The 27921-nt window shown below is 52.8% G+C and overlaps 1 protein-coding gene across 3 annotated transcripts in view; it reads left to right on the forward strand.

The window, feature by feature from the left end:
• Tp73 (tumor protein p73) overlaps nt 1-27921 on the forward strand; it is an 82806-nt gene that overhangs the window by 51459 nt on the left and 3426 nt on the right. For all 3 annotated transcript variants that reach the window (XM_085838536.1, XM_085838535.1, XM_021159560.2), the window contains 9 exons: nt 6696-6938; nt 20582-20768; nt 21221-21336; nt 23758-23867; nt 24049-24191; nt 24531-24619; nt 25881-26008; nt 26411-26559; nt 27230-27368. In XM_085838536.1, the coding sequence (XP_085694662.1) occupies nt 6696-6938; nt 20582-20768; nt 21221-21336; nt 23758-23867; nt 24049-24191; nt 24531-24619; nt 25881-26008; nt 26411-26559; nt 27230-27368 (1304 nt within the window). The remainder of the gene's footprint in view (nt 1-6695; nt 6939-20581; nt 20769-21220; nt 21337-23757; nt 23868-24048; nt 24192-24530; nt 24620-25880; nt 26009-26410; nt 26560-27229; nt 27369-27921) is intronic.

Here is a 27921-nt window from a genome sequence, read left to right on the forward strand (position 1 = left end):
CAGACCTTGCCCCCACAACCATGCTACAAGCTATGTGTGGATTTCATTCTCACTATGCAGAAGATAAAAATGGAGGCCCAGGGATGTGGAATAATACCCCATTCCTCTCCTGCTCCTACTACCCACCTACCTGCCAAGGTACAGTGGTCACCCTGGGCTCATCCGTCAACCTAGCTCAGCCAAGAGAGAGTGCCGGAGGAGTGAACCAGTGGCATCTATGTCTCCCGATGCTCAAGGGAGACAAGAAACTCAGCTGCCTTCTAGCAGGAGCTTGGGGACCTAAGGGACCCGTTGCGAGTGTTCTATGTTCCATGACCCTCTGCTAACAGAGCGAGGTCACCAGCCTGCTGTCACCCCAGGCCCTGAAGAGGCCAAGGGAGACAAGGTGTGAATACTGAAGTCTGAGCCTAAGGAAAGAGAGTAGAAGCGTCGGTGGCTGTTTCCAGCAGGGGTGCCTGGTAAGCCCCCAGCAGCACTATCTGCAAGGACCAGGCAGAGACCCTGGGACTAAGGGAATAAGAGATCCTGGCCTTCTCTGTAGAGGGTGGGGCTCACTGAGACCCCATCTGTCTGAGCCCAGAACGGGTCTTACCCTCAAGTGCCCTGGGGTTTTCTGGATGGTCCCAGACCCTGCGGTCACAGTCAAGTGAGCAGCACAGACCTGGCAATGGGGCCGTGTTCTCAAACCCTCATCCCCATCGGAACTATTGTCCCCCAATTCTGATGTTGGCATTTCCCATAAAGGTTGGTCCACCAGTGGCCTGGACACTGAAGGAAGGGACACCCTCTGGCTCCATGACGCCCTCATTCCTCAGGGCCTCTTCAGGTCACGCCCAGACACTCCACTTGCAAGTGTAGGCACATGTGTGCCGCCGCAGGCCGGGCATGCCCTAATTAGCCCACTATCTTGGAGTTCTCATTGAAAGCAAAACAAACCAAAAAAGTTTGGGTTTGCCCAGGTTCTTCCCTGGGGCCAAGTGGGTCTCGTCTGGGCTTCCGGGGGGCCTCTGGGTCTGGGGGACCCCTGGGCTTTTGTGTAGACCTGCTTTGGCCTCTCTGACGAGGCTTCTCATTTCAACAGCATGACGGGAGGCAAAAGTGGGGGGCCAGGTTGATCCTCGCTCCCTGGCAATGAGGAAATGGTTTCCTTCCCATGAGCCTCAGGAGGAAGGAACCCTGTATAGAAGGAAAGTCTCTTACACTCTCCAGTCAGTGGGGGCTTTACCATCTTTGGGAGACACGGTAGACACCAAGACCAGTGAGTGAGTGGAAGATGACCTGGGGACTGTAAGAAAAGAGCAGGCACAGGAGATCCAGCATTCACTAGACAAGGGAACAGACTTTACTGGGCAGTGTAGTGCCCCCATGGAAGTCTGCAGAGACCTGCCTCTCTGAGGGCCCCGGGTTTGCCACACCAGCCAAGTTCTGCACCCCAGTGCTGAGGGCCTGCCTTCCCGAAGAGCCCGGTCCCTCCTGCATAAGCTCCCACAGATGCTATCGCTGTTCCTTTTGGTTCAATGACTAAGTCCTTGGCACCCACCTCCAATCATTGAAGAATGCAGACAAGTTAAAATATGAACCTCACTGCTGTGGGCCTGCACCCTGCTTCTGAGACAGGGCTCCCTGCCCATCAGGGATGACGGGGATTGGGCACGGAGGGGCTGCTGCTGCCTTCTGCAGATGTCATGACTTCTTCCAAAGCCCTTTGCTGGGAAGATAGTGAACTTGGTTGCAGGAAGGAGGTGGCCCTGCAGCTTCATCCTGGATCTGAAACAATGTAACCAGGTTCTGGGATCCCTGGAAGACAGGAACCAGGAGGTAGAGCCATAGTGCATCTCTCCTCATTCCTAGACAGCTGCACCAGAGAGAGCAACCTTCCTGACCGTCACATAGATGTGTGAAGCTGTCCTCAGACTTATCACATTGTTGTACAATCACTCGTTCACTCATTCACTCATTTGTTCACTCTTTCATTCATCCACTCATTCATTCATTCACTTACTCACTCATTCATTCACTCATTCATTCACTCATTCACTCATTTGTTCACTCTTTCATTCATCCACTCATTCATTCATTCACTTACTCACTCATTCATTCACTCATTCATTCCTCTGCCACTTTGTCCTGACAGACAACGCCTTGAGCAACCATTCCGAATCGGGACCATGTGGTCCAGATCAGCATCTCTCAGGGAACGCAGTGGGTGGGATCCTGTGTCTATAGAGCCATCTGTCTGTGGGATTGCCTGAGTCTGCTAAATCCTTTGTATCTTCAGGATCCCTGTGTCTGTGGGGACCCGTCTCTGTAGGCTCTGCGTCTTCAAACTCTAATGAGTGGGAATCCAGAAACATTTGGAAAAAAATGCATTTATACTGGACATGTACAGACACGATTCCCTTCATCCCTTAAGCAGTGTGTTCTAATGGCTACACGGCATCTGCAGTGGGTTAGGTTTTGTGAGCCAGCCCAGGGATGTGTGCAGGCTCTGTATAAATACTATACAGTCTATAAAGGGCTTTATTTAAGGGTGTCTATGGGGTTCCTGGTCCTGATCTCTCATGAACCCTGAGGGTCACAGGTAGAATGGGAACCACGTATGGAATTCTGAAGGTCAGTAGCTGGTTTCATGTGGTGAAAAGAGGGTCAGAGCTGCGGCTCAGTAGAGGAGTGTTTGCCTGGCGTGTGTGAATTGTGGGTTTGATCCCCAGTACTGGAAAGCAAACCAAGAAAGAAAATGGTGAATGTAATCAATAACTCACTCCTGCCACCGTAGGTCATAGCAGTGTGCGGAGAGTCCTTGTGATTCGGGTACTTTTCTTCCCACACTCAAACCCTTTGTAGCCATTGGTCCAACCTTCAGGACTGTGTGGTTCCTCACAGACTCACGGTTCAATTGGGGCATAGGAGCGCTGCCTTCCAGAGGAGAGCATCATTATGACTGGTCAAGGCCAACAGCATGCAGGTGCTCTAGCTGCTGTAGCCAGGGCTAACCTCTCTGAGCTCAGCAGAGACTGTGGCAAGACCAAGGTAGAGGCTTCCACTGGGCGGTTGGGCTGTTGTCAGAGGCCCGCGGGAGAATGGGGGTGCTTGAATGGGGGGCTGTGCTGGGCCAACCGGAGTTCTGACTTGATGTTGCTCAAATTCCTACCTCAGCAGGAGAAGTGGGACCATGAACTTCCTACCTGGAGTCTGTTGGCAGACCTTGGAGTGGGGTGGGGTCTCCTCAGCCTAGAAACCCCACAGAGTTGGAGGTTTATGGCCTGCCTCTTTCTGAAGGGGGCAGCTGTCACATCCCATGCTCCCTTTGAATGACCTTGGTGCTGGGAGAGGTAAAGGTCGGTGCCTTCCTGTTTAGACAGTGTTAGTAAGGTATAATTCACAGAGCATACAATCTTCTCACTTAAAATGTACAATTTGGTAGGGGTTGTAACTCGCATGGCAGAGTGCTTCTTGCCTAGAGTGTATGAGGCCATGGGTTCAATTCCCAACACTGTATACAGTGGGTACCCTGTGCCTGCCTGTAATCCCAGCACTCGAGAGGCATCGGCAGGAGGATCAGGAAGGAGTTCAAGGTCAGCTTCCTATATAATGAGCTCCAGGCTAGCCTGGGTGACATGAGACCATGTCTCAAAAACTAAAAATAATAAAGCAAGAAAGTAAATAATGAAATGTACTGCTCAGCTTTTGTCCAAACAGTCGTATATAAGCATTGCTTCTAAAACATTCCACCCCACCAGAGAGAAATCCTGAGTCCCTCCACTCTCAATGTAAAGCCTAGCAGCCTTGTGCCCCCTCTCTGTCTGGCTTCTGCCTCTCTGTCTTTGCCGGTTCTGAGTGTTTACCTAGATGAAGTCACACTGTGTGTCTGCTCAAAACAAGGTTCTGAATTTCATCCACACTGTTGCTATGTTATCACACCCCTGTGGCCAATGGCAATTCTAACTTGTTTGTGCACTTCCCTGGGGTAGAGGTAGGTAGGCGGGGCAGGTGTCCTGTGACACAACAATTTGGGAAGGCATAGGAAGGACTATGGGGAGGATTCAGGAGTTGGACTATGTCCTACAAACCCAGCCCCTCTGTGTGTGTGGGGGGGGGATAGTTTTATCCTATGGAAACTTTGGTCCCCTTGACAAGGCTTCCACCCAAGTAAAGTAGGGCCTTGCATACTGGGGGGAAGGCGAGTCTGAGCTGTCCCAGTGTCCCAGAGCTGGGGCCGCCAAGGAAATCTCTGCTGGATTCTCAGAGGTTCAGGGTACAGAGGTCACAGTAGTGGCAAGAGCCAGCACTCGGGGGAGATGGCTCAGTGGCTAAAAGCATTTACTTCTTTTTCAGAGGACACAGGTTTGGTTCCTAGCACTCACATGGCAGCCCACAATCACCCATAACTCCAGTTCTGGGGGATCTGACGCCCTCTCCGTAATTGATCTGGGGATCACACCCTGTGTCCAGAGCCAGGCTTGACCACCCATACTTAGCAACCCAAATGCCACACTAGGAAGTGGGACAAAGAGAGCCACTCAAGTTTGGCTTCAGGGTCCAAAGTGAGAGTGAAACTTAAGTTGAAGACCAAGAAGTTGCTCAACTAACACCGGGTAAGGTGTGGGGCAGCCCACTGGTGACCCATCACTGCAGTTCAGTTTCAGTGGGGGCAAGGCATTAGAACTCTGTGAAGTCTCTTTCCGAGAGACAATCTTCCCTTTTGGGGCCTTTCCCTTCTCCAAGTACGAGATTCTTGGAAGGAAACTCCCATTTCTTTGAGGTCCATTGTTTTAAACTCCCATACTCAGACACACGTTTAGATTACCTTCATTTCCACCAATCCTCTTATGCCTTTCTGGCCTGCATCTGCACAGGACACAAGTGTGCTGCACATACACGCATCCAGGCAAATACTCATATATGTAAATTTTTAAAATCTTAAAAAAACAAACAAACAACCAGGACTGGAGAGATGGCTTAGAGGTTAAGAGGACTAGATGCTCTCTTCCAGAGGTCCTGAGTTCAATTCCCGGCAACCACATGGTGGCTCACAACCATCTCTAATGTGGTCTGGTGCCCTCTTCTGGCCTGTAGGCATACATGCAAGGCAGAACACTGTATACATAATAAATTAATAAATCTTTTTAGAACAAACAAGCAAATAAACCAACAAACTAGACCGTTACTTGCCCTTTGCACGCTCAGCTTTTTCTACTGTCTCCTGAACTGCTCTCCCTCCTGCTGGGCGGTCCTTAGTAGGACCCTTCCTTCTGTATCAGCTTCCTTGACTCTGACCTAACCCCAAAAACTCCTGTCAAGGGTTCACAGTGGACCACTGAGGCCTCGTCTTCTCTGGCCACTTCTGGCAACCATCCTCCATCCTGGACTGAGGCACAGGAGGGGCTGAGCACAAGGTCCCCAGCAGAGAGAGACCCGTGGTATGGGGCAGTGTCCAGTCCACCAGTCCAGGCCTTGGGTCTTAGCCTCCCTTGTTGTCTGCGAACACTTTCTTGTTCTGAGACTTAGAGGAGGCAGGCTGGTGGCAGGAGATATATGTGCCGAGGTTCCGAGGACTCTCTGAAGAGGGCAACGGGGTAAAGAGGTACTTTGCTCTGAGATCACACTTCCTCGTGATCTAGTCTCCCAGAGATTGTTGGTCAATTCGATCTGCTCATTCCTGCCTCACACCTTTGGGCCCTCCCTCTGTGACACGGGGACAAGGACAGTGCCCACCTCAGGCCTGTGGGAATCCATCTGAGCTTGAGGGAAGGTTCGTCAGCACAGACAGGATCCATTAAGCATCTAGGGATTAAGCATTAGGGACCCATTCTGCCCAGCGTCAGCCATTGGGTAGTCTTCCACAAATCCTGCTTGCCATCCTGGACGTGGACTGGGTAGTCCTCCCATTGATAATTTGTTGAAACACCCAAGGAAGGAAGGTGAGACTTCCTTAAAGCTCCTAGGGAAGGCTGACTTGTCCTGGGGTCCCAAGGACAGAGAAAGAGGGTTCCCAGAGCTCAGGTTCCTTGAATATGTGATTTAGGGGAAGGACTGGGCTGCCTGAGAACCAGCAGGGATGCTGGGAGAAGCTGCCAACCCTGGAGGCCTGGGGAAAGCTTTGTAATGGAGATAAAGTCAACAGTTTAAATAAATTCCTCTGGAGACTGTCACTTAGATCTCTGGCGGCTGAGCAGCCTCAGCCAAGTCCATCTCTTAGAGGGCTGTATCTAGGAATCATGCCTTCCAGGGCACCCATGCTCTAAATCCTGCTGTACCCCCACCCCACCCTTGCAGCCAGCATCCAGGCTCTCAGGTCTATGTGAGCACTCCAGCCTCTGGGCTGACCTGGGAGCATGGTGGAGCCCACAGGGGGTCTCGGGCTGGGAACTTTCCCAACCAAACAGCTCCCTTCCAGGTAGGTGTGCAAAGCCCCAATCCACCTTGCTGGCAGCTGGGTGGATCCCAAGAAGCCCTGGCACCCGGGAGGCGGTCGGAGAGGGGCAGGCAGGAGAGGTGAATGTGCGTTTATCCCAACACAAGTAGTGGCCTGTTGGGGTGGGGTGGGGGCCCCAGGAAATATTTGGGATGACTTGGAGCCCGCTGGCCCTTTAAGGCTCCTGTAACAAGACACCTCCCCGACGGGACAGAAGCGGTAGCTGGGGCTTCCACCTTAGCCCTTGTTTCTCCCCTCCCACCTCCCCCTTCCTTGCCAGGCCCAGTTCAATTTGCTCAGCAGTGCCATGGACCAGATGGGCAGCCGCGCGGCCCCGGCCAGCCCCTACACCCCGGAGCACGCCGCCAGCGCGCCCACCCACTCGCCCTACGCGCAGCCCAGCTCCACCTTCGACACCATGTCTCCGGCGCCTGTCATCCCTTCCAATACCGACTACCCCGGCCCCCACCACTTCGAGGTCACCTTCCAGCAATCGAGCACAGCCAAGTCGGCCACCTGGACAGTGAGTAGCCGTGTTGCCAGTGGACGCGTGAAGGGAGGGCAGCGGGGTTGAGTGCCACGGTCCTGGTACTGAGGTCTGAATGAGCGCACAGGCTGTCCACATGGGGTTCCCACCTGGCCAGAGCCAGGAGGAGCATCGAGCAGGAGGCGGGCCCTGGGGCTGGGCAGTGTGGGTGTGGCCACCCCTCGGACTTGTGGCCAGAGTCAGCTAGCCTCCCACTGAGTCCGGAAAGGTCAGAGTGTTGTTGCCTGTGAGGTCCATGGGGCAGGGAGAGTGGCCGGGTTTTCTGTACTCAGTGCCTTGAAATTGGTCTGGTCCTGAACTTCTGCAAAAAGTGTTGGGAGCCCACAGGGGCCCACCCGTTTGCTGGTTGCGGGTTTGTGTTTTGCCCTCATATCTCTCTCTGTGCATTGGCTTGGGACCGGATCTCCAGGTGCTGGGGGCTCTGGTCCTTTCCCTGGTGCCTCTAGGAACAGCCTGGCATGTGGCTAGGATTAGCAGATGTTGACAAAGTCCCACCTGTACACTTGCTGAGAGTTGGGCAGACAGCTAAGTGCTTTGACTTGCCCAAGGTGAAGTCTGTGCCCATTTCGCAGTCAGGGAAGCTGAGGTATGAGAAGGGAAAGCAGCTTGCTCAAGTTATGCAGAAAGTGAGTAGACGCTGGACTGGGGACACATGGCCATGAGTGTTCTTACCCACTGAGCACCCAGGCTCTCTGTGGGAGACGGGGCTGCAGGAAGAGCAGACTAGGACTTCAGAACGCTAGTCTGGGCACACAGGGCATTGGGTAGGAAGGGCAGCCCTAGAGATATCCAGGTCTCCATACCCAGCTAAGTCTGGGTAGAGGGAACCATGAGCCTGGGACAGTAGGAGGTGTACTGAGGGATATTAAGTCGTCCATCCACTCTCTCCAGGGAGCAGCTGGAGATGCAGCCGTCCACGCAGTGCAAGCTCTATCTCACTCCCCTTCAGAACAGGAGTGCCCCTCCTCCAGCGGCTCTTTAAAAACTAAGTCCCACAGTGTGGCTCTCACATTCTCTTTGGAGACTGAAGAGCTGGACAGAGCCAGACCTTGTAGGTGGCCACCGGTGATCATCTGTGCCGGACTGGCTCTGGTTTCAGGCTTTGACCTCCTAGAGTTTCTTTTAGCTACTGTTCTGGTGGGCTCCCCAGTCACTAAACCATCACCAAATGATGGCTCAGTCCAGCTGCTGGAGTTCTGAGGGGCTTCAGTGGGCCGAGAGGGTCTGGGTACCTGTGGTGCTCCATCCCGAGTCGCTGTGGGTCAGTGTGCTCCACTCTCCATGACCACAGATTATTGGAGGGCGCTGAGGTCAGGAGGTCTGAATGAGACAGGAATGATAGAGTACACAGCTGTTACTCCTGTTCTGGGACAGTGGAGGAAACCATCTAACATGGCCTCCTGAAGTTGGTCTTTGTGTAGAAATACCTGCTAAAGGCCTCCTCTTCTGTACTGTCTGTAGTTTTGGGGGTTGAAGGGTACCTAGACTCTTCCTCCACCCAAGCTGAGTGACCTAGGGTCAGGTCAGGAAGCCCAGGAGACACATGGGTAGGTACCTCAGTCACAGCGGGCTCTCTACGCTGCTCTTCTACTTCCAATGCATTCCCTAGCTCCGTCTTAGAGTGAGGCGGGGTCCTGTCTGTCATAAAGATCTGGTGGTGTCTGGAGGAAGTGCCCCAGATTCTGGGAATGATGGTGTATGTGGGATTGCCTCCCTTCCTCTTCCTTGCCAGAGAGTGGTGATGGGGTCGGTCTTTGCCGTGCCTGTGGGCTCAGGTGCCTCTGATGGTCAGGGCTGGTCTTTGACAGGAGCAGACAATGCCCATTCTACTGGATTCTTCCTCCCATTTGGGTCCTCTGCAGTCCCCTCTGAGGCACTGGACATCAAGTGTCCCATGATGGCCTGTGTTCCTGCTGCTCTGCTCTAACTGTCCCCAGGGGTTAGTCTTCTCAGACTGGCCAGACATACCAAAGATCAGGGAAGACTTGGCCTCCCAACCCAACCTCCACCCGGGACCAGGGCAGCAGAGTTGAGCTGTCAGGCAGGAGGATGCTACTGCCTGCCCCCTCCCGGCCCTGTCACACAGGGGCAGAGGTGGGACCAACATTGATAATGAGATTTTTGGCACCTCGGCGATCTGGGAGCAGACACCCAAGGGTTTTTCTCGATGCTGAGAGAAGGGACTGGCAGCAGCTGCTCTCAGCTCTGGGGGTCCAACTGTGTGGGTGCTGCCCAGACTTGCCACCGAGGCCCCTGCCACGCCACCGGCTGGTAACTGATAGATAATTCATATTTTTCTCAAGTACAATTCCATATTGACTGCTGCCCCCATTCCTCTCAGATTGGCAAAAACATGCTCACTGGCCTCCAAGTGACCACAGCTGTTAATGGGGCCTTTGGCCTCGCCATTGCTGAAGCCACTGTGGGACTCTCTGACCCCAGAGGATCTACTTACTTGTCCTGACCAGCTTCCCTTAGCCTGAAAATCTGCTGGTGCAATAAGAGGTCTGGGCCCTTAGAGTGTGGCCCTGCATGTATGAACACATACCTGTATATACATGCACAAGGTCCCATATGCCCGGACACCTAGGTACACAGGTGTGTGTTATGCATACATGTATATACCTATGAGCACACATGGGTGTAAATATATATGTGCCCAGGGGCCTATATATATGGATACACAGATGCACTCACATATACCTGTAAACATGAAGGCATGTGTGTACATATGCACATGCATACACATGCCAACAGATGTGAATATGCATGCTAATCTCCCTGGTTGCTGCCTGGGTTCTGACAGCTTTGGCCAGAAGAGGACTTTATGTCTTGGGAAGAGCTGGTCTCAGGAGTCCCTCAGTGGAGGAGGAAGTGGGACAAAATCCTTTACATATCCAAACAGCAATATGGGTTCCCTGCTGCTGTCTAGCACCAGCTCAGCCCCTTCACGCTGGCTTTGCCTTGCTGAGAGAGACGGCTTTTCAGTATTGGAGACATTGAGAGACAGAGTTCTGTGGTTAGGCAAGAGGACCCGTGTGGATGGATGGTAACCCTGGCCTGGTATGGTGTCTGCCGAACACCAAGGGCAGGCTGTGATACCGCCAGCCTACTACAGAGGCAGCTGCAGAGGAGCCCAAGAGTGAGGGCGCACTCATGAATGGCTTGACTGCCTGAGAGCATCATGAATAGACAGACAGACAGACAGCCTGGACATACTCTTAAGTGGCCTTCAGGTGAAGCTGCCTTCAACCTGTGTATGTGTGTGTGTCTGTCTGTCTGTCTTTATGTCTGTCTATGCTTGTCTGTCCTGAGAGAGAGAGCCCCTACCCACCCACCCACCCACCCACCGAGCCAGCCAGCAGCCCTGGAGGGAAGCACAAAGCCTCTGTGAAGGATTCTTAGGGAGGACAGGGCTGAGTCAACACTAATGGATTTGGAGCAAACTTTCCAGCCCCTCGGAGGTTTGCAAAGCACAAGAATAGAGGAGGTGTCCCGACATGATTGTGGTATCAATTGCGTTATCCTAAAAGTTTATGGAATGCATAAATGGAATTAATACCTTTTACTGGCACGGGGAGCAATTATGTATATTTAAAGCCCAGAGAAGAGTTCTAACAATGTTTATTGTGGAGATGAAACGTGAATTATTAGGGGAAACAAGAGCACTTATGGAGAAATCGCAGCAATTGCTCATATTGTGTCTAGCTTTGCCGGAGAGGATGGGCTGCCAGTAGGCTGGCTCCGGCTTGGTCTGAGCAGGTTACCTGCACCGGAGATGTATGTCTGCTATTGTATGTATACTGTATAGTCTCCATCCGCTAGTGGCCTAAAGGACTTTTGTCCCCAGGAGTCACAGAATCTAGCCTGGAGACTCTGAACTCCTGAATCCAACTGCAGCTCGACACTAGCAGGCTGGTCCCTGTGTCTAAGGGTGCTCCCTCCCCAGCTGAGTGGTCACATCACATACCTCCAGGGTTCTAGCAGGGGATGGGAGACAGGGCACCTTAGAGGACAGGACTCTATCCTGTGATGCTGAGATGCAGGGCAGGGCTCAGTCCAGCAAGGCAAATGTACTATGAATCAACAATAGGAAATGAAGGAGGGGTGTTCCACAGGTCTGGCTGGCCTCCTCATCTTGGAGGTTGGTCACTTCTAGAACGTTCTAATCAGAAACCATTTATGAATCTACCCAGGGAGGATGGTGGGCAGATAGTGTGTCTCTCTGCCAGCATAGTGCTAAGGAACAAGCCAGGCCCCCCTTTTTGAGGCAAGCAGGCGGGCCTCTGGGCATCAGAGCCTCCTTGCTCCTGCTCACAGAGCTCCTAGGATCCCAGAGCCACTCCTAGGGAACTCGGAGCAGTGGGCAGGGCAGAGAGAAAGAGAGTTCCTCAAACTCTTGGGATATGGTGTTGGGTTCACCATTTTGTTTCTGCCCTTTGCTGATGGGTGACCTGCCCTTGACCCGCCCTCCGAGATCCTCTTCTGTAAAGTTGGAAAGGAGGTATACATGCCTACTGCAGGCCGAGGGATGGCACCTGGGGTCCTGAGATGCCCACTCGGGTCGGGTCTCTATCCCCTCTCCTGTAAAGTTTTCCCCAGTGTGGCATGAGCAGATGTGAGACAGTCTGAGGAAGGGTCAGCTCTAGGCCTTCCAGAGTCACACCAGTTCTCCTGAGGGGAGGTCCGGGAAGAGAACCAGGAGCACACTCCCAGTACACACAGCCAGCCCTGAAAAATGGACAGTTCTTTGTAATGTGTGAATCAGCACTCAATCCCCCAAACGACAGGGGATAGAGGCCAATGTGGGAGTGTCCATGGTAGGTTAAAGCTAGTCAGGATTTGGCTAACACTGCAAGGTGAGAGCCAGGTGAGTTGAGTGTTGCTTACCTGGGCCCTTCAGGCTTGTGGTAGGCTCTAGGGAAACCACCTGAAATGTATTAGACTCCGTCCTGTGCCCTGAAGGCTCAGACCCCGTCACCTCCTCTTAGGAAAAGGTCACAGCCACATCCAGGACCTCTTGCTCTTATATGAGTTAGAATATTCTAGGCTTTGAGAGCTGTAAGTCAGGGTCCTGCAACCACACTGATCAGTGCAAGAAGTCAAGGTGGGCCAAGACTGATGCTCTGAGATCGGATAACAGGGTTCTAGGTCGGGCTGTGCGGTACACCTGAGGGTAGAGATGCTCTTTGGAAAAATTGTTGGTGTGGCAGGTAAGGCAGAAACCATTCAGTGACCCAAATCCCACGCCTGTGTCTGCCTCTCACCTCTGTCTGTGATAGATCAGCTCTCATGGTGCTGAGCCTTGGGAGGGTGAGATGGGCTGTGCCGCGCTCTACACCTGGGCCTGGTTCCAGGGAGGCTCTCACTAGCTTTGCTCAGTACAAGATCAGAGATTTAGACCCCAGAGTGTCCCTGTCCTATAGCTCCAATAAAGATGTTTAAAGTTCAATGACAACTTATATTTTAAGGAGCTATTGCCTACAGCACTGAAGACTGGCTCCTTCAAACGTGCACACGCATACATGCACACACACACACACACTCAGGTACATGCACACACACATTCACACACACATGGCACACACACACTCATGCACACACACACACACACACACACACACACTCAGGTACATGCACACACACATTCACACACACACTCATGCACACACATACACACACACACACACACACACACACACACACACACACGCACACACCTTGCCTCCCTGGCTCCTGGCTATCACTAGCCCCTGAGACTGTATGGAAAGTCACAGGTCCTTGGAGAAGGAGCTGACTGAGATCAGTGTTTAGAAGGGTCACGGCTGGAGCGGAATGTGTGACTGCCCTGAGATGCCCTTGCAATCTCAAGCTGACTGTGGAGGTTGATCCCGACTGTGGAAGCTACAGCTGGGGATGGGGTAGGGACTTTACCACTGACAGCCAACAGGGGATCCATACTGTGCATAGAGCAGGCTGGCTACCAGCCTCGCTGTGGGTTCCTGTACTGGACGGTCCTGCGACCTACACCCCAGCCCTAATCACCAGTGGGAGAGGCTGATGGCTGGTGGCCAGAGGAGAGGCTACTCAGAGCCTGGCAGTAGCAGGCTGCCTGAAGGAGTGGCCAAAGCACAGCTCTCCTGCTGGCTGGGTCAGGAAGAAGGGCAGCAGGGGCCCGTTTGAACTCACAGGGAAGGTGAGCCTATGGTTCTTTGGATCTGGTCACAGACTGTTCTCAGACTACACTCGTTTCTCCCTGAAGTCCCCAGATGGGTCCTGGGTCCTGGAAAAAGATTAGATGTCCAAGTTAGGGCTGGAGTGACAGAGGGCCTCCTAGGAATATCTCTGAAACCCCTGACAGTGGCCTTCTGGAGCTGGAGCATCATACAGCAAAGGAGGTCAGCCGCACCCAGCCAACCGGCCACCTGGAGCCTCCATCCACCACCCCCCATGACTTGATGTCAGGGGAGACACTTCCCAGTAAGACCAGGGCAGGCCAGGTTCCCCCACCCCAACCCGGCCCCTGCCTGGCAGCTTCCTCATCCCCCAGGAACACAACCCCAGCCCAGAGCTGCCTGTCTTTCCTGCTTTTGGTGTTCTACTTGGTCACCTGACTGTCCTCTTACCAGCCTATCTGGGTCCTGATCTCTGATCTCTGACCTGGTAAGTCTGATGGAAACGAAAGACCAAAGATGGAGGTGTCGGGCCTTGAGAAGACAAAACCAAACTGGAACTCGCTTCTAAGACTTCTGTGACACCCCCCTCTCATCCCCAAAGGTGTGGAGACCCCTCCCTGCAGCAAGTCAGCAATGCCATAGCAGCAGATACCAGCTAGCACTGTCTAACTCTAGAGCAGTGGTTCTCAACCTTCCTTTAACACAGTTCCTCATGCTGTGGTGGCCCCCAACCCTAAAATTACTTTTATTGCTATTTTGTAACTATAATTTTGCTTCTGTTATGAATCTTAATGTAAATATCTGATATGCAGGATATCTGGTATGTGGCCCCTGTGAAAGAGTCACTCATCTCCCCAAAGACATCATGACACACAAGAACTGCTGCCCTAGATAGTTGGGAGACTGGGATGATCGGAGATCTACTCTGATATCTTCCCTGGGCAAGGGTTCTATCACCAAGGCTGTGTGCCCTGTGGGTACCACTGCCTAACTTTATGTTTCTGACCACTATCCTTTGGGGCTGTCAGTCTGCTCCAGTGGCTCAAAACACTCTGTAAATCACTTGTCTAGTTACCCGGGGAAGACAAAGAGACACATGGGGTAAGGTGAGGTTGGGAAGGAAGTAAGAGACAAGATGGAGAAAGGATGTGAGTCTCCCAGTCCTCTCTGGCTCTGCTATCCCTGGGCACCATCTCCAAGTACCTTCTCACTCCTAGCTGTCCAGGAGCTGACCAAGCCCTGTCCTTTGGGATTTGTACAGACTCTTCATTATGTAGCCATGATTAGTCTCCTGACATTCGGGACCTAATTGACCTTCATCCTCTGTGCTCCATCCCAAAGGCTAGGGCTGAGGGGTCACACGTACGAACTGGATCTTTTCAGGGATGCTCAGGAAAGCAGCCTTCAGCCCTCAGCCCTCATTCTTCAGCTCCTAGCCCTTAGCCTTCAGCCCTCAGGCCTCAGCCCCCAGTCCCCAGCCCTCAGCCCTCAGCCCTCAGCTCCCAGCCCTCAGCCAGTCATTAGCATGTAAAAGAGCAACTGTTGCTTTGACAGTTCTCTGGATTTTATGAGCTATTTACCAGAAACCCGAGGTCTACCGCCAATGCAATGTAACCTCTGGTTACTGCTCTACCCCAGCTCAGCTGGCAGCTTTTAGAAACAAAATTCTAGTTCCTAAAATGTCCAGGTGAAGGATCAGAGTAGGCACCTTACAGAGAAAGCGGCACAGACCGGGCCCATGTTATTCCTTTGGTCTCTATGTAAAGCCATCAGCTGTAGAGCTATGTAGAGCAGCCTCCCAAATTCCCAGCCACTACCCTATCCTTCTCTGAGATGAGACTACCAGGCCCTCACACATCAGCTCTTCAGCCGGGGGCAGAAACTACTGGAAGGTTCTCTGCTCCTGCCAAGGATAAATGGGCTCCAAACCCCATGACCTGGGACCCTCTGACTTCCCAGTCTTAGTGCAAAAAAAAAAAAAAAAAGAAAGAAAGAAAAAGAAAAAGAAAAAGAAAAAAGAAAGGAAGAAAGGAAGGAAGGAAGGAAGGAAGGAAGGAAGAAGGAAGAAGGAAGAAGGAAGAAGGAAGAAGGAAGAAGGAAATGCACTCTGTCTCCCAGGCCACCAAGGTGCCCATATGGCTCTTGCTTGCCTGTTTGAGATCTTGCTCAAGGATCGGGGGTGGGGAGCAGGCTACTCAGCTCCTGAGGGGTGCCCCAGCTAGCTCCTGGCCAACCTCTCTGTAGGGGAACAGACTATGGCCTTCCACTCACAGAGCAATCAGTCAGACTTCACATCTGCTTCCCGAGTGTCCTTTCTCTTCTTTCAGACCGCTGTTCTTTAGGAACAACTACAGCCTCTTTCCTGCACACTTGGCAGGGGCAGGCACTGGGGCCTGGGGCCTCCAATGATGTGTTTATAGAACATGGAGCCTCCTTGCCCTCAGCCTGCATCCTGGCTTGATGGTGCCAGTCTGGTGACTGTTACCCGAGCATCATTCCCTCCCTAAGGTTCTATCAGGGCTCCCTAAGCTGTGCAAGAGCTCACCCCTGCCCTCAGGTGCTCCCCGAATGACCGAATAATTGAACAATGTAAATTGTGTGAGTCAAGGCCAAGATGTACCCACAAAGGGGCTGCCCCAGGACCTCTTCTTGGATGATAGGATCCATGGGTTGCTCCTCTCGCAGTGGCATTTCTCCAAGAGAAACGAAAACATGGTGGGGAGTCATATTCAGGGGCTGTGGACCTGGGTTCCTCCAGATTTGAGAGATCAGTCTGAGTCTACCAGACCTGTGCCCTGCTCTGTGGATCTGCCCTAGGAAGAGTAAAAGCCTGTGACCCCAGAGCTGATTCTCAAAGGGGTCCACAGCCTCAGAGATCAGAAACTCTCACACACACGTGTATACACACACACACACACACACACACACACACACACAAAGTGGGCTACAAAAAAAAGTATTTTTAAAAAGCCCCCACCACAGCCTTTCGTTCTGAATCTGTCCTAACAGATTCACCCAAGCTGGTTAACGGTATTTGCGGTTTGCAAGATACTACATGTCCCGGGAAAATGACAGACAAGTTATTATCACCTTCCCACTGTCCTCCTGCCCAAACCTGCCTGTGCTGGGCACCCAGCTGCCGGGAGCGGGTGCGAGGAAATTAACAGCCCTGTGCCGCGCCCGCCCCCGCCCGCCCTCTCACCCACCACCCTGCACCCGTCCTGCCAGGCTAGGGGCTTCCAGCCAGGCCCGGCCCATCTTGGACTGTGGCGGGAGGGGGGTGGGAGGAGGGAGGGTGGGAGGAGGGAGGGAGGGAGGGAAGGAGGAGGGGTCAGGAGAGCAGCCGTGGCAGGAGGGACGTCTGCTCCGCTCCGATGTTGGGCAAAGTATTTCCTGCAAGCCCCGCGGAACACACGCATCCGCGCAGGCAAGTCTGGACGGCGCTGTGTCAACAGCCGAAGATAAATAAGATTTTATCAGCTCGGAATCTGTTGAAACACATCCATCTAGCGGTTCTAGGGAAGGAGAGGCAGGAGGAGGGCAGCAGGGAGGAAGCATCCCCACATGACATTCTGGAAACAGAGTCGACCCTGTGGAGGAAGGGGAGCGCTGGCAACTTCCTAGTCTCCCGGAGACTCGGTATCCTGGAGTCTTCCCGCCCCACCCCTCACGCCCCTGCCCATGCGCGGCTTGCTGCTTTTACCACCTGATCTTCCGAGGTGTGGGGAAGCTTTGGTATCTCTCGCTGAAACTCCCCACCTCTGGCTAAAATAGACTACCACAAATTTAACCTGTGGCCGGAGTGGGGCTGGTAGGTGTGTGCGCCCCAAAGCCCCACGATCATTGGATTCAAGACGTCATTCAAGGGTGTAGAAGTGAAGGAGCCCTGTATCTTCATGGGCTTGGATTTTCTTTCCACCCTGACTGGGTGGGAGACTTGTCCCACCAGAGATGACTCTCTCAACTCTGATTCTTTCTCTGAGAGGAGAAAGCTTTTCCGCAGCTGCTGAGTTGGTACCAGGGACAGCTCCAGGCGCTTTAAGCTCCTCCCCAGGGTGGGGCATTCAATGGCTCATCCTTACCAGCCCGGCTACTCTGCAACTATCCTTAGCTTTCCCTAGACCTCCTAGGGTCCCACTCCAGGCCATGGAAAACAGTGCCACCTTCTGGGGAGGAGGATCAGGCCTCAGCTACCTCTGACCACACCTTGGTAGTGTTAGTGCATGGCTTGCGGGTGTAGCCAATTATCCTAGGTCCTCAGAGGACAGGGATGGAGAGGACAATAAGCCTTCAGGGTCACAGCAGGGCTCCAGGGATGGGCACTGTGGTCAGGCGAGGTTTGAAGCCTCCTTGCTCAGGAGTGGGTGGGTGAGGGGAGCTCTGATGCCCCTCCCTGTGGCTGAGCTGTGCCCTGAGCCTGGCTCCATCCTGATAAGAACAGGAAGGTGAAGCTGATGCATCCTTTCTCCCTCCAGGCATGTTTGGGCTTCCCAGGAATGTGGCCTTAGGCACCATCACACCTGACTTGCTCCCAGCCCATCTTGGCTCCTGCCCTGGTGGGTCTATGACCCCCTCTTAGATCATAGTTCATGAGCTAGAGCACTGAAGGGAAAGGTTAACTCTATAGGAGACTCCAGGTCCATGAGCCCCAGCAGCTGTGCCAACCCACAAATTACCTTACCTGGTAATGAGCAACCATGCTAGAATAAGGGACCTCTGACCTTGCTGGCTCTCTACCACACAGTTGGCATCTGGGGGTCGAGTGGTAAGTCACTGGTAGACAAACCTGGCAGGTGGTCCAATTTAGGGGAATCCAGCCTGAATTCCTGAGCCAGAACAGGGAGCCAAGGGCCAACCTTCAAAGGCTAATCTTTTTCTGCCCCTGGTGACTTTGGCCTCAGTGTCTCCCCCACCCCCTGTGGGCAAGGCCTGTTTCATGGGGGTGTTGGCCACCTCCACCCCTCAGTCTATTTTCTTTAGGTAGCTAGGTCTCACAAACAATGGGCACTCAAGAGATGTTTGGTAATGCTTGGGACTATCGCCTTTACCAGGAAGTTGCTTGATTGGCCTCAGGTTGAGTCTCTCTGAGCTCAGGACGAGCTGGGTTCCCTTCACCGTTAGGCCTTTGCAATTGTCTGAGCCTGGGGCTTGCTGGGAAACCTTCATTTGTGGATAAGCAAGAGCCCAGGGCAGTTCACTGTCACTGTATATGAATTTACTTAATGTCTGGGGGGGGGGGGAGGAACCTCGCACTGTGAACTTCATGCCACCCCAAGTGTCCTTCCTAGGGATGCCACAGTAATTACAGAGCTAGTGTGCTTTTTACCAAGTACAGGCTGTAGATCCCCAACACCTGCAGGCTGCTGCTGCTGCTGCTGAAGGACAGGTGTGTGTGTGTGTGTGTGTGTGTGTGTGTAGAGCTGTTTATTGGCCTTTCCCCAGGGTACCAGCACACTCCTGCTACTCTGTCCCCAGCCTGCCCAGATGGAGACCAGGCTGCAGTGTACTAACTTGAGGAGAGGCCATTGCAGGAAACCAAAGCCCAGATTTGGATCTGCAGAGGTCAGGTGTACCCTGTCCAAGTCTCAGAGTCCCCCATGTATCCTGGGGATGAGGCTGTGGCTCCGTCCTCCAAAAGGTTAGGATGAGGATCCCACACACCAGCAGACAGTGCTCACCCCCCCCCAAAAGTCACACCAACCTGCTGGTGTGGCCATTAGCTCTCCCTCAGCTGCTCCCTCTCTTAGGGCCCCCTCATCTTTTCAAAACAGTCCCTCAGGCCTTCTGTGGGGTCCCTGTAGTGAGTATCTCTTGCTCTTTAAACAGGAGGGAAGGGACTATGTCATGGTGCCTCTCCCTGCCCTCCCTCATTGCATTTGCCTATGGTATATGCTATTTCTGCACACCCCATTGTGGAGGACCTTAAGCCTATAGGGTTGGGGTGGTCAGAATCCCCCACTGTCCCTTGCAAAGGGAAGATTTGGTGTGTGAGCACCACCTGCCCTTTCCTGTTTTGTTAACAGCTTGCCAACTCTGGCCTCAGCTTCATTAACTGTCAGAAGGGAGCATGGTGTATAATTCATGAGTGGTGGAGACTTTAGAGTGAAGTGGAGCTTCATAAAAATCCCTTGGGAACCGGGCAATGGTGGCACATGCCTTTAATCCCAGTACTTGGGAGGCAGAGGCAGGCAAATTTCTGAGTTTGAGGCCAGCCTGGTCTACAAAGTGAGTTCCAGGACAGCCAGGGCTACACAGAGAAACCCTGTCTCGAAAACCAAAAAATAAAAAAAATAATAAAATAAAATAAAATATCCCTTGGGAAGGGCTAGAGAGATGGCTCAGAGGTCAAGAGGTCCTGAGTTCAATTCCCGCAACCACATGGTGTCTCATAACCATCTATAATGAGATCTGGTGCCCTCTTCTGGCCTACAAGCGAACATTCAGACAGAACACTGTATACATAATAGATAGATAGATAGATAGATAGATAGATAGATAGATAGATAGATAGATAGATCTTTTAAAACAAAATCACTTGGGAAGGAAGACAAGAGGAGTGAGTCACCAGGGGTTTCAGGAACCATAGTGAGAGTCAGCTAGCAGGTGAATAAATGGGCATCTTGCTTTTCCAGCTTAGATCAGGCCGCTGGCTGTATAGGTAGGTTTTGCAACATTGAGGCCGTTTGACAAGCTCAGAATTGCATCCTCTGCCTTGCATAGAATAGTCTCACTCTGATTCTGAGACTGAGTTGGTCTTGGCAGGGCCAGTGCAATCCTTAGAAGAGTGACCTGGGACATGGAGGGGGTGGGGGAGGCATGATGACGTCCCATTGTCCCTGAGAGACATCCTGGCATGACCTCAGGTCCAGTCAGTTTCCAGGATGGGGAAAGCGGGTCTTGCCTCACACAACTGCACAGCTTGGCTGCCTGGACTTGGTGACTTTACTTGGTGGCACAGTGCTGGTGACTGGTCAACAGCATGCAAGGTCTTGCTGGTTCAGAGAGTTCTCCATTGGAGGATAAAGACAAAGGCAGAAGGGGCAAGCCATCCACCTACTGAGTGATTCTTCTATGCAAGGTAGAAGGATGCAATTCTGAGCTTGTCAAACCACCTCAATGCTGCAAATCCTACCCCTGCAGCCAGTGGCCCGATCCAGGCTGGGAAAGCAAAACTAGGACTGATTCCCACTGACCTCTGACCCCCACCCCCAATACTGTCTTACCCTTTGTCATCCTTATGCAACGGTCCACAGCTCGCAGCCTTTGAGATGCAGGTGAGACACATAGCCAGGCAGGTGATGAGCAGGCACCAGGCACGCCCATCTCTACAAGCATGCCTGAAGCATCTGGAAGCAGGCCTCATCAGAGCGCTTGGGAAAGGGGTCTTGTGGAAGCATCCGGAACTGAGTTGCCATCTCAACCTGGCCCCCTTCTCTCCTCCAGTACTCCCCACTTTTGAAGAAGTTGTACTGTCAGATTGCTAAGACATGCCCCATCCAGATCAAAGTGTCCACACCACCACCCCCGGGCACGGCCATCCGGGCCATGCCCGTCTACAAGAAGGCAGAGCATGTGACCGACATTGTTAAGCGCTGCCCCAACCACGAGCTCGGAAGAGACTTCAATGAAGGTGAGCACCCCCTCCCCCTCCCAGCTGTGGGACACTGACCAGCGGCATAGCTGAGAGATGTAGGCCAGTGAGCACAGCGGTAAGGTGCTCTCTACTCTCCCCTCACAGGAACCCACACCCCATCCCTCTCTCCATTTCCTCAGCTCTGACTACAGTCCAAGAGGCTGATGGTCCAGCAAGGGTGTAGTCTGAGGGACCAGCTGACCCTGGAGAGTCTTGTGAAACATCCCCGCAGTATCCCTGGTGAAGCCTGTGAAACCCTCCAGGGTCAGATTATCTGGGGACAGTTTCTGTCTGGCTCAAGGCCACCTGAAGGAGGGTTGCACAGCTCTGAGCCTTGCCTGGGACTCTCACGGGGACAAGCCCTGTGGTCTCAGTTCTGCCACATGCCTGGTACAGGGGTATGGGGTAGAGGATGGGCCTCTCTCTAAAGCTGTGTCCCCTCCTGGCAGGACAGTCTGCCCCGGCTAGCCACCTCATCCGTGTAGAAGGCAACAACCTCTCCCAGTACGTGGATGACCCTGTCACCGGAAGACAGAGCGTGGTTGTGCCGTATGAACCCCCACAGGTAGGCGGGGTACAGGCTGGGACACAAAACCAATCTTACAGGGTGGCGTTCCCTGGGCCTCTGCTCTGACCTCAGCCTGCCTCTCAGGCCTTTTCCTGACGGTTCATTTCACTGTGGGCAGTGAGCTTGGGCCTGTGCTCAAGCCAACTTTAGCTCTCTGTTTCTCTGTCTGTCTCTCGTCTGTCTGTCTGTCTCTGTCTGTCTGTCTGTCTGTCTGTCTGTCTGTCTCTCTCTCTCTCTCTCTTCGCCTCAGCTATACAGTGAGGTATAGTTATATGACCTCCAACCTTTCAACCCTGCCCTCCCTGGAGGGTCTTATCTTCAATCTTCTTGCTTGTTTCTCTCAAGTACAGTCTCCTAGACACGGAAGAAAGAGTTCCTAGACATCTCAGGCTCCATTTGCAGGGACAAAAGCAAGCCAGCAAGCATGGGGTCGTGGGTAGAGGGTGGGCAATTCCATGTGTGTGTGTGGGGGTAGTGATCATGAAAGGCCTCCTAGACCAGGCTGGGGGAATCACAGAGGATGCCTACCGGGGATTGGAGCCGTGGAACACAGGCTCAGGAGAGTAAGGAAGACAGAGGTGATCGGTCAGCCTTAAGAGGGCCTGTGTGCAGAGCCTCGGGAGAGTGGTGCCAGCTGGAGGTAGGGTACAGTGGAGGTGACCAGACATGCTGCACACTGAGGTACAGGGTGGATATGGAGGTTCAGGCTGGAGGCGAAGGGCTCAGACCACAGGTGAAGGCTCTAAGGGAGGGAACCAGGCTGGAGGTGGTGGTCGCCAAAAGTAGACAAGGAAGACTGGAGGAGGCAGGTGTCTACTTTGACACCTGAAGAGTGTGTGGTCACCATTCTAGATCTGATATGAGCCCCAGCTGGGGCCAAAGGCAAGGTGAAGGGACTTCAGTACTGATGTGGGAGGTATCAGGGCGGAGACTCAGGAGGACTGGGGTTAGGTCTCATCTCTGACCCATCCTCTACCAAGCCCTGAGGTCCTGTGAGGCAGCTTTGTATGTCAGTGGGACAGGGCCCCATATACACACAGACAGACATACACACAGACACAGATACACACACACACAGACACACATACACAGACATACACATAGACAAACACACACGCACACACAAACTGAGAAACACATGATCAAACACAGAGACACCCCCCCACAAACACACACAGACACACACACCACACACACACACAGAAACATGCAGAGACACACAGAACACAGAAACACATACACAGACACACAGACAAACACACAGACAGACAAACACACGGTACACACAGATACACACAGAGAAACACATGGACACACACAGACACACACACCACACACAGAGAAACACGTAGAGACACACAGAACACAGAAACACATACACGGACACACAGACAAACACACAGACACACACACAGACAAACACACGGTACACACAGATACACACAGAGAAACACATGGATACACAGAGACACACAGACACACACAGAGACACAACACACACACACACAGACACACACACCCCACAAGCATCCTTCCCTCTCATCAGAGAAAGCCTCACCAGCTCAGGCATGCAGACACAACGTAAGTTTCTCTTGCCCTCTAGTGGTTGGCAGGTGTAAGTTCTGTGAAGGACTGAGGTTTTGTACCCTAACCTTTGAAACTCCTTTCTGGGGGTGGAGTCCCCTTCATTCCTCTGCCCAAATGAGTCCACAGTACTCATCACACACTTGACATAAAAGGCCCACACACACCCACTTACATACAGCCCTGACATTTGACCTCTACCTGTGTTATGGAAGATGACTGCAGCAAGCACACCACAAACTCTGTACCTCCCCTAAGAGCTGAAACCAACACTGAGCTCTCTGAGCCCGGAGCCAGTACAAGGCTATGACGTCACAGATGGATCGGTGGGAGGGCAGGCAATCTCAAGTGAGTGTAGATGGCTGAATGGATGGATGAGTGAGTGGATGGGTGGGTAGGTAGGTGGGTGATAGTCAGGCACCACTGGGGGTGGGCAGGAGAGCAGGTGAGCAGGAGTGTAAGTGGGTATATGGGTAGGCAAGTGAGCAGGTGTGTGGATGTATGTGTGAATGGATGAGAGGTTGACCGGCAAGTGAGTGTGGTAGGTGGATACGTGGGTGTGTAGACAGGCGTGTAAGCAGATGGATGGATGTGTAGACAGGCATGTAAGCGGATGGATGGTTTGGTAGGTGGATAAGTGGAGAGATGGATGGATAAGTGCAAAGATGGGGTGGTTGGGTAGATAGATGGGTAGATGACCGTGAACCATACTGCAGCATCCCTAGGCCTCCTCAGAACCAGGCCCAGAGGTGGCAGCTACAAGTCCTTTTCTTAGAAGGTGGGCCCTGCATGCTGACTGATACTAAGCCCTTCCCCTGTCTCCCCTGTGGACAGGTGGGAACAGAATTCACCACCATCCTGTACAACTTCATGTGTAACAGCAGCTGCGTGGGGGGCATGAATCGGAGGCCCATCCTTGTCATCATCACCCTGGAGACACGGGAGTGAGTCTGCTGTGGAAGGATGGTAGAGGTGGGGATGTGGGGAGCATGTCATGGACACAGGGAGGGCTTGCTCTCCTCGGCGGGCATTCAGCTTCAAGGCCAGTCACAAGGGGTCTGCGGGAGTCGGGCAGGGTCAAGAGTGGTCCCTTGAGCTCACAGCCTCGCTGTGCTGTCCCAACAGTGGACAGGTACTGGGCCGCAGGTCTTTTGAGGGTCGCATCTGTGCCTGTCCTGGCCGTGACCGCAAAGCTGATGAAGACCATTACCGGGAGCAACAGGCTCTGAATGAAAGTACCACCAAGAATGGAGCTGCCAGCAAACGTGGTGAATGGGGCTCTGGGTCAGGGTACGGGCGGAAGGTGGAGTTGGATGCAATTGAGTGTGGGGAGTACCTGCTCCAAAGGCGCCAAGCATACCTTCATCCAGAGATGAATCTGGGTCTGAATGGCTGAGGCTGGGAAGCCTCTCCAGGTGGGACAGAGCGAATGTGGCCCAAGACATCTCACTTGTCTATGCTCTGAGGCTAGGAGCATGTGGGACCCTGGTCCAGCTCCTTCCAGCCTAGGTTTGCCCTGTGCGCACACCACACCCATGGCAGGTGTCCACCTGGGCATCTCAGCCTTTGCTCTCTGGCTCATGTATCTTTCCTGACCTGCCTTATAGCATTCAAGCAGAGCCCCCCTGCCATCCCTGCCCTGGGTACCAACGTGAAGAAGAGACGCCACGGGGACGAGGACATGTTCTACATGCATGTGAGTGGGCTGGAAGGGCAGGCCTGAGTGTTCCCATCACCCAAGATCCCAGGCTGGGGAAGTACAGATGTCACCAGAGATGGGCAAGGGTGGCATGCTGACACCTGAGGATTGAAACTGTGGCCCTGAAGGAGGTGGGGTTCAAAGAAGGCTCTGTTTAGAATCAGACCCTGAACTCACTGAGTGTGAACATGCCAGCCAAGTCAGCTGTGCATCAAGGAGACCTAAGGGCACCCTTTATAATGGAGACCCCCAGGGTGGAGTTTCAGTAGGAACCCATGATCCTATAAGGTATAGCCTGTGTTTAAATCCATGGTCCTATAGGGTATAGCCTATGTTTAAATCCATGGTCCTATAGGGTATAGCCTATGTTTAAATCCATGGTCCTATAGGGTATAGCCTATGTTTAAATTCATGGGCCTATAGGGTATAGCCTATGTTTAAATCCATGGACCTATAGGGTATAGCCTGTGTTTAAATCCATGGTCCTATAGAGTATAGCCTATGTTTAAATTCATGGGCCTATAGCCTATGTTTAAATCCATGGACCTATAGGGTATAGCCTATGTTTAAATCCATGGACCTATAGGGTATAGCCTATGTTTAAATCCATGGACCTATAGGGTATAGCCTGTGTTTAAATCCATGGTCCTATAGGGTATAGCCTATGTTTAAGTCAATAGTTCTATAGGGTATCAGCCTACATGACTCCATGTGACTGTGGTACCAATCCCAGTGGTAAGATCATGGTGCACTATGAAACAGTGCTTTCTCTTTCCCTGGCTGTGAGTCCTCCTTTAAGACTTATAGGGGCTGGTGAGATGGCTCAGTGGGTAAGAGCACCCGACTGCTCTTCCAAAGGTCCGAGGTTCAAATCCCAGCAACCACATGGTGGCTCACAACCATCCGTAACGAGATCTGGCGCCCTCTTCTGGAGTGTCTGAAGACAGCTGCAGTGTACTTATATATAATAAAAATAAATAAATCTTTAAAAAAAAAAAGACTTATAGCTGTTGAGCCTCTTAGCAGGGAAGAGTGAGTGTGGTCTCTGAACCCCTAGGTACCCACTTCTAGACCTGCCCCTAGGAAGAGGAAAGCCAGAGTATCCTGAGCGTTGGGGTATGGGGAAACCCCAAGAGCAGATCAACACTTTGCCATAGCCTGGAGTCCTCTTGAGGCTACGGCCATCCCCGTCCCACCAGGGGTTTGGGGCCAGTGGAATCTCCCGGGTACCTGGGCGAGACTGTTTCTCTGTGCCCAGGTGCGAGGCCGGGAGAACTTTGAGATCTTGATGAAAGTCAAGGAGAGCCTGGAGCTGATGGAGCTTGTACCCCAGCCTTTGGTTGACTCCTATCGACAGCAGCAGCAGCAGCAGCTCCTACAGAGGCCGTGAGTGAATGCCACCATCTGTATGGGGAAGTAGGGATATTCTGACCCAGCAGGGAGAGGGCCAGGAGCACAGGAGGTATGGTATCCCGGACTGGACTGTAAGACCAGCACAGATCAGCTGGCACCTTCTCCAGGAAGCCTTCTGGGACTTAGCTCACCCTGAGATCCTGGGTCCCTGTGTTCAGCACACCCCTGCCTCCCATGCAAGGGCCTTGGAAATGTTGATAGGGAAGGGACTGGAAGGGCTGTATTTGCTGAAGCTGGTGAGGTGTTAGCTTTCTTCCTAACTCTCTGAGAGGCAGGGTCTACATCTGCCTGCATCCCAGGGTGTCCGCAGAGGTACCACGTGGGGGAGGAGTTGCTTTTACCTCTTGTGAATGTGCACTGTTGCTTTCCAAGCAGGAGTCACCTGCAGCCTCCATCCTATGGGCCCGTGCTCTCCCCAATGAACAAGGTACACGGTGGTGTCAACAAACTGCCCTCTGTCAACCAGCTGGTGGGCCAGCCTCCCCCGCACAGCTCAGCAGCTGGGCCCAACCTGGGGCCCATGGGTGAGTCCCTGGAGCATTGGAGGCCTCATGTGGGCCATAGAGATCCAAGGGAGGGCCTGGGTGGATTTACCGAGATCACAAACAGGATGGCGGGAGACCTTTGATGCCTGCCTCTTCCTGCAGCTCCAGCCTGCAAGAGGGCAATGGCTTGGGGGCGTTCATTCCAATCCTAGGAGTTCTATGCCTGGGAGGTTGCAAAGGTGGTAGAGTTAAGAACTCATGCCTGCCCTCTCTTGACAGCCATAGGATCTTGAAGAAGATCCCTAGCTTCAGTCAGCCTCAGTTTCCCCATCAGTAAAATGGCAACACCAAATCCCCTCTTCTCAGGGGTTACAGGACATGAGACCTCATTGAGAGGCAGCTGTAGGGAACTGGGCAGAGTGGAATGTGGGTCTCCTCTGAAAAGTCTTTATATGGACACACTCATGACATTGAGCAACACACCCAGGTGTGTCCTGCTTAAGAGCTCCGGAGCCTGGTAACACCCATGTGCCAGGTGCTAATCCCACCTTCCACTTCTACCTCTTGGGGGAAAGAGTTGTGCCTAGAGGCTCAGCCTCAGATAACCCTTACAATGCTGTATCACACTGCCAGGCTAAACCACAGCCTGAGACATACCCCACTATGTGTGGGGCTTGCTCTCAGGTTCCCTGACCACTCTTTCGCTCAGGTTCTGGGATGCTCAACAGCCACAGCCACAGCATGCCAGCCAATGGTGAGATGAATGGAGGCCACAGCTCCCAGACCATGGTTTCAGGATCCCACTGCACTCCGCCACCCCCCTATCATGCGGACCCCAGCCTCGTCAGGTGTGTGGGCCACGGCTGGATCTGGGTTTGTGGTTCATTCCCCACCCCTCACCCCACGCCTCCCACTAACTAACTGTGTGGTTCCTGCTGGAGGAAGCAGCCTTGCATATGACTCTGTCTGACCCTGTTGTAATTGCTTGGCTGGCCTGAGGGAAGACAGGCCTATCAGGGCTCATCAGCAGATGCTGAGAAAGGCACTAGAGGGTTAGGCACTGAGGGTGGAGGTGGGGTTTGGAGGGGGTGAGGGAGGCATCCCTTGGAGACAGGGGGATGAAGAATGAGATGAGGAGCTATGGAAGGTCAGACCAGGAGAGGTGGGTAATGACTGGACTGTAAAAATATAAAAGTAACATACACACACACACACACACACGTATATGTATATATATATATGTGTGTATATATGTTACACATATATGTAACAAAAATTAAAATAAAATAATAAAGAAATAAAAAAGAAAACCTGCCCTGAGGGAGGGACCAGCAGTTTTGCCCACTGTAACAGGCAGTTCCCTCCATGTCAGGGCCACTCCTGTGAGACCCGAGTGCACAG

The sequence above is a fragment of the Mus caroli genome, unplaced genomic scaffold (genome assembly GCF_978045245.1).
Source record: "Mus caroli unplaced genomic scaffold, Mus_caroli_1 scaffold_6, whole genome shotgun sequence".
In the NCBI taxonomy this organism is placed as follows: domain Eukaryota; kingdom Metazoa; phylum Chordata; class Mammalia; order Rodentia; family Muridae; genus Mus; species Mus caroli.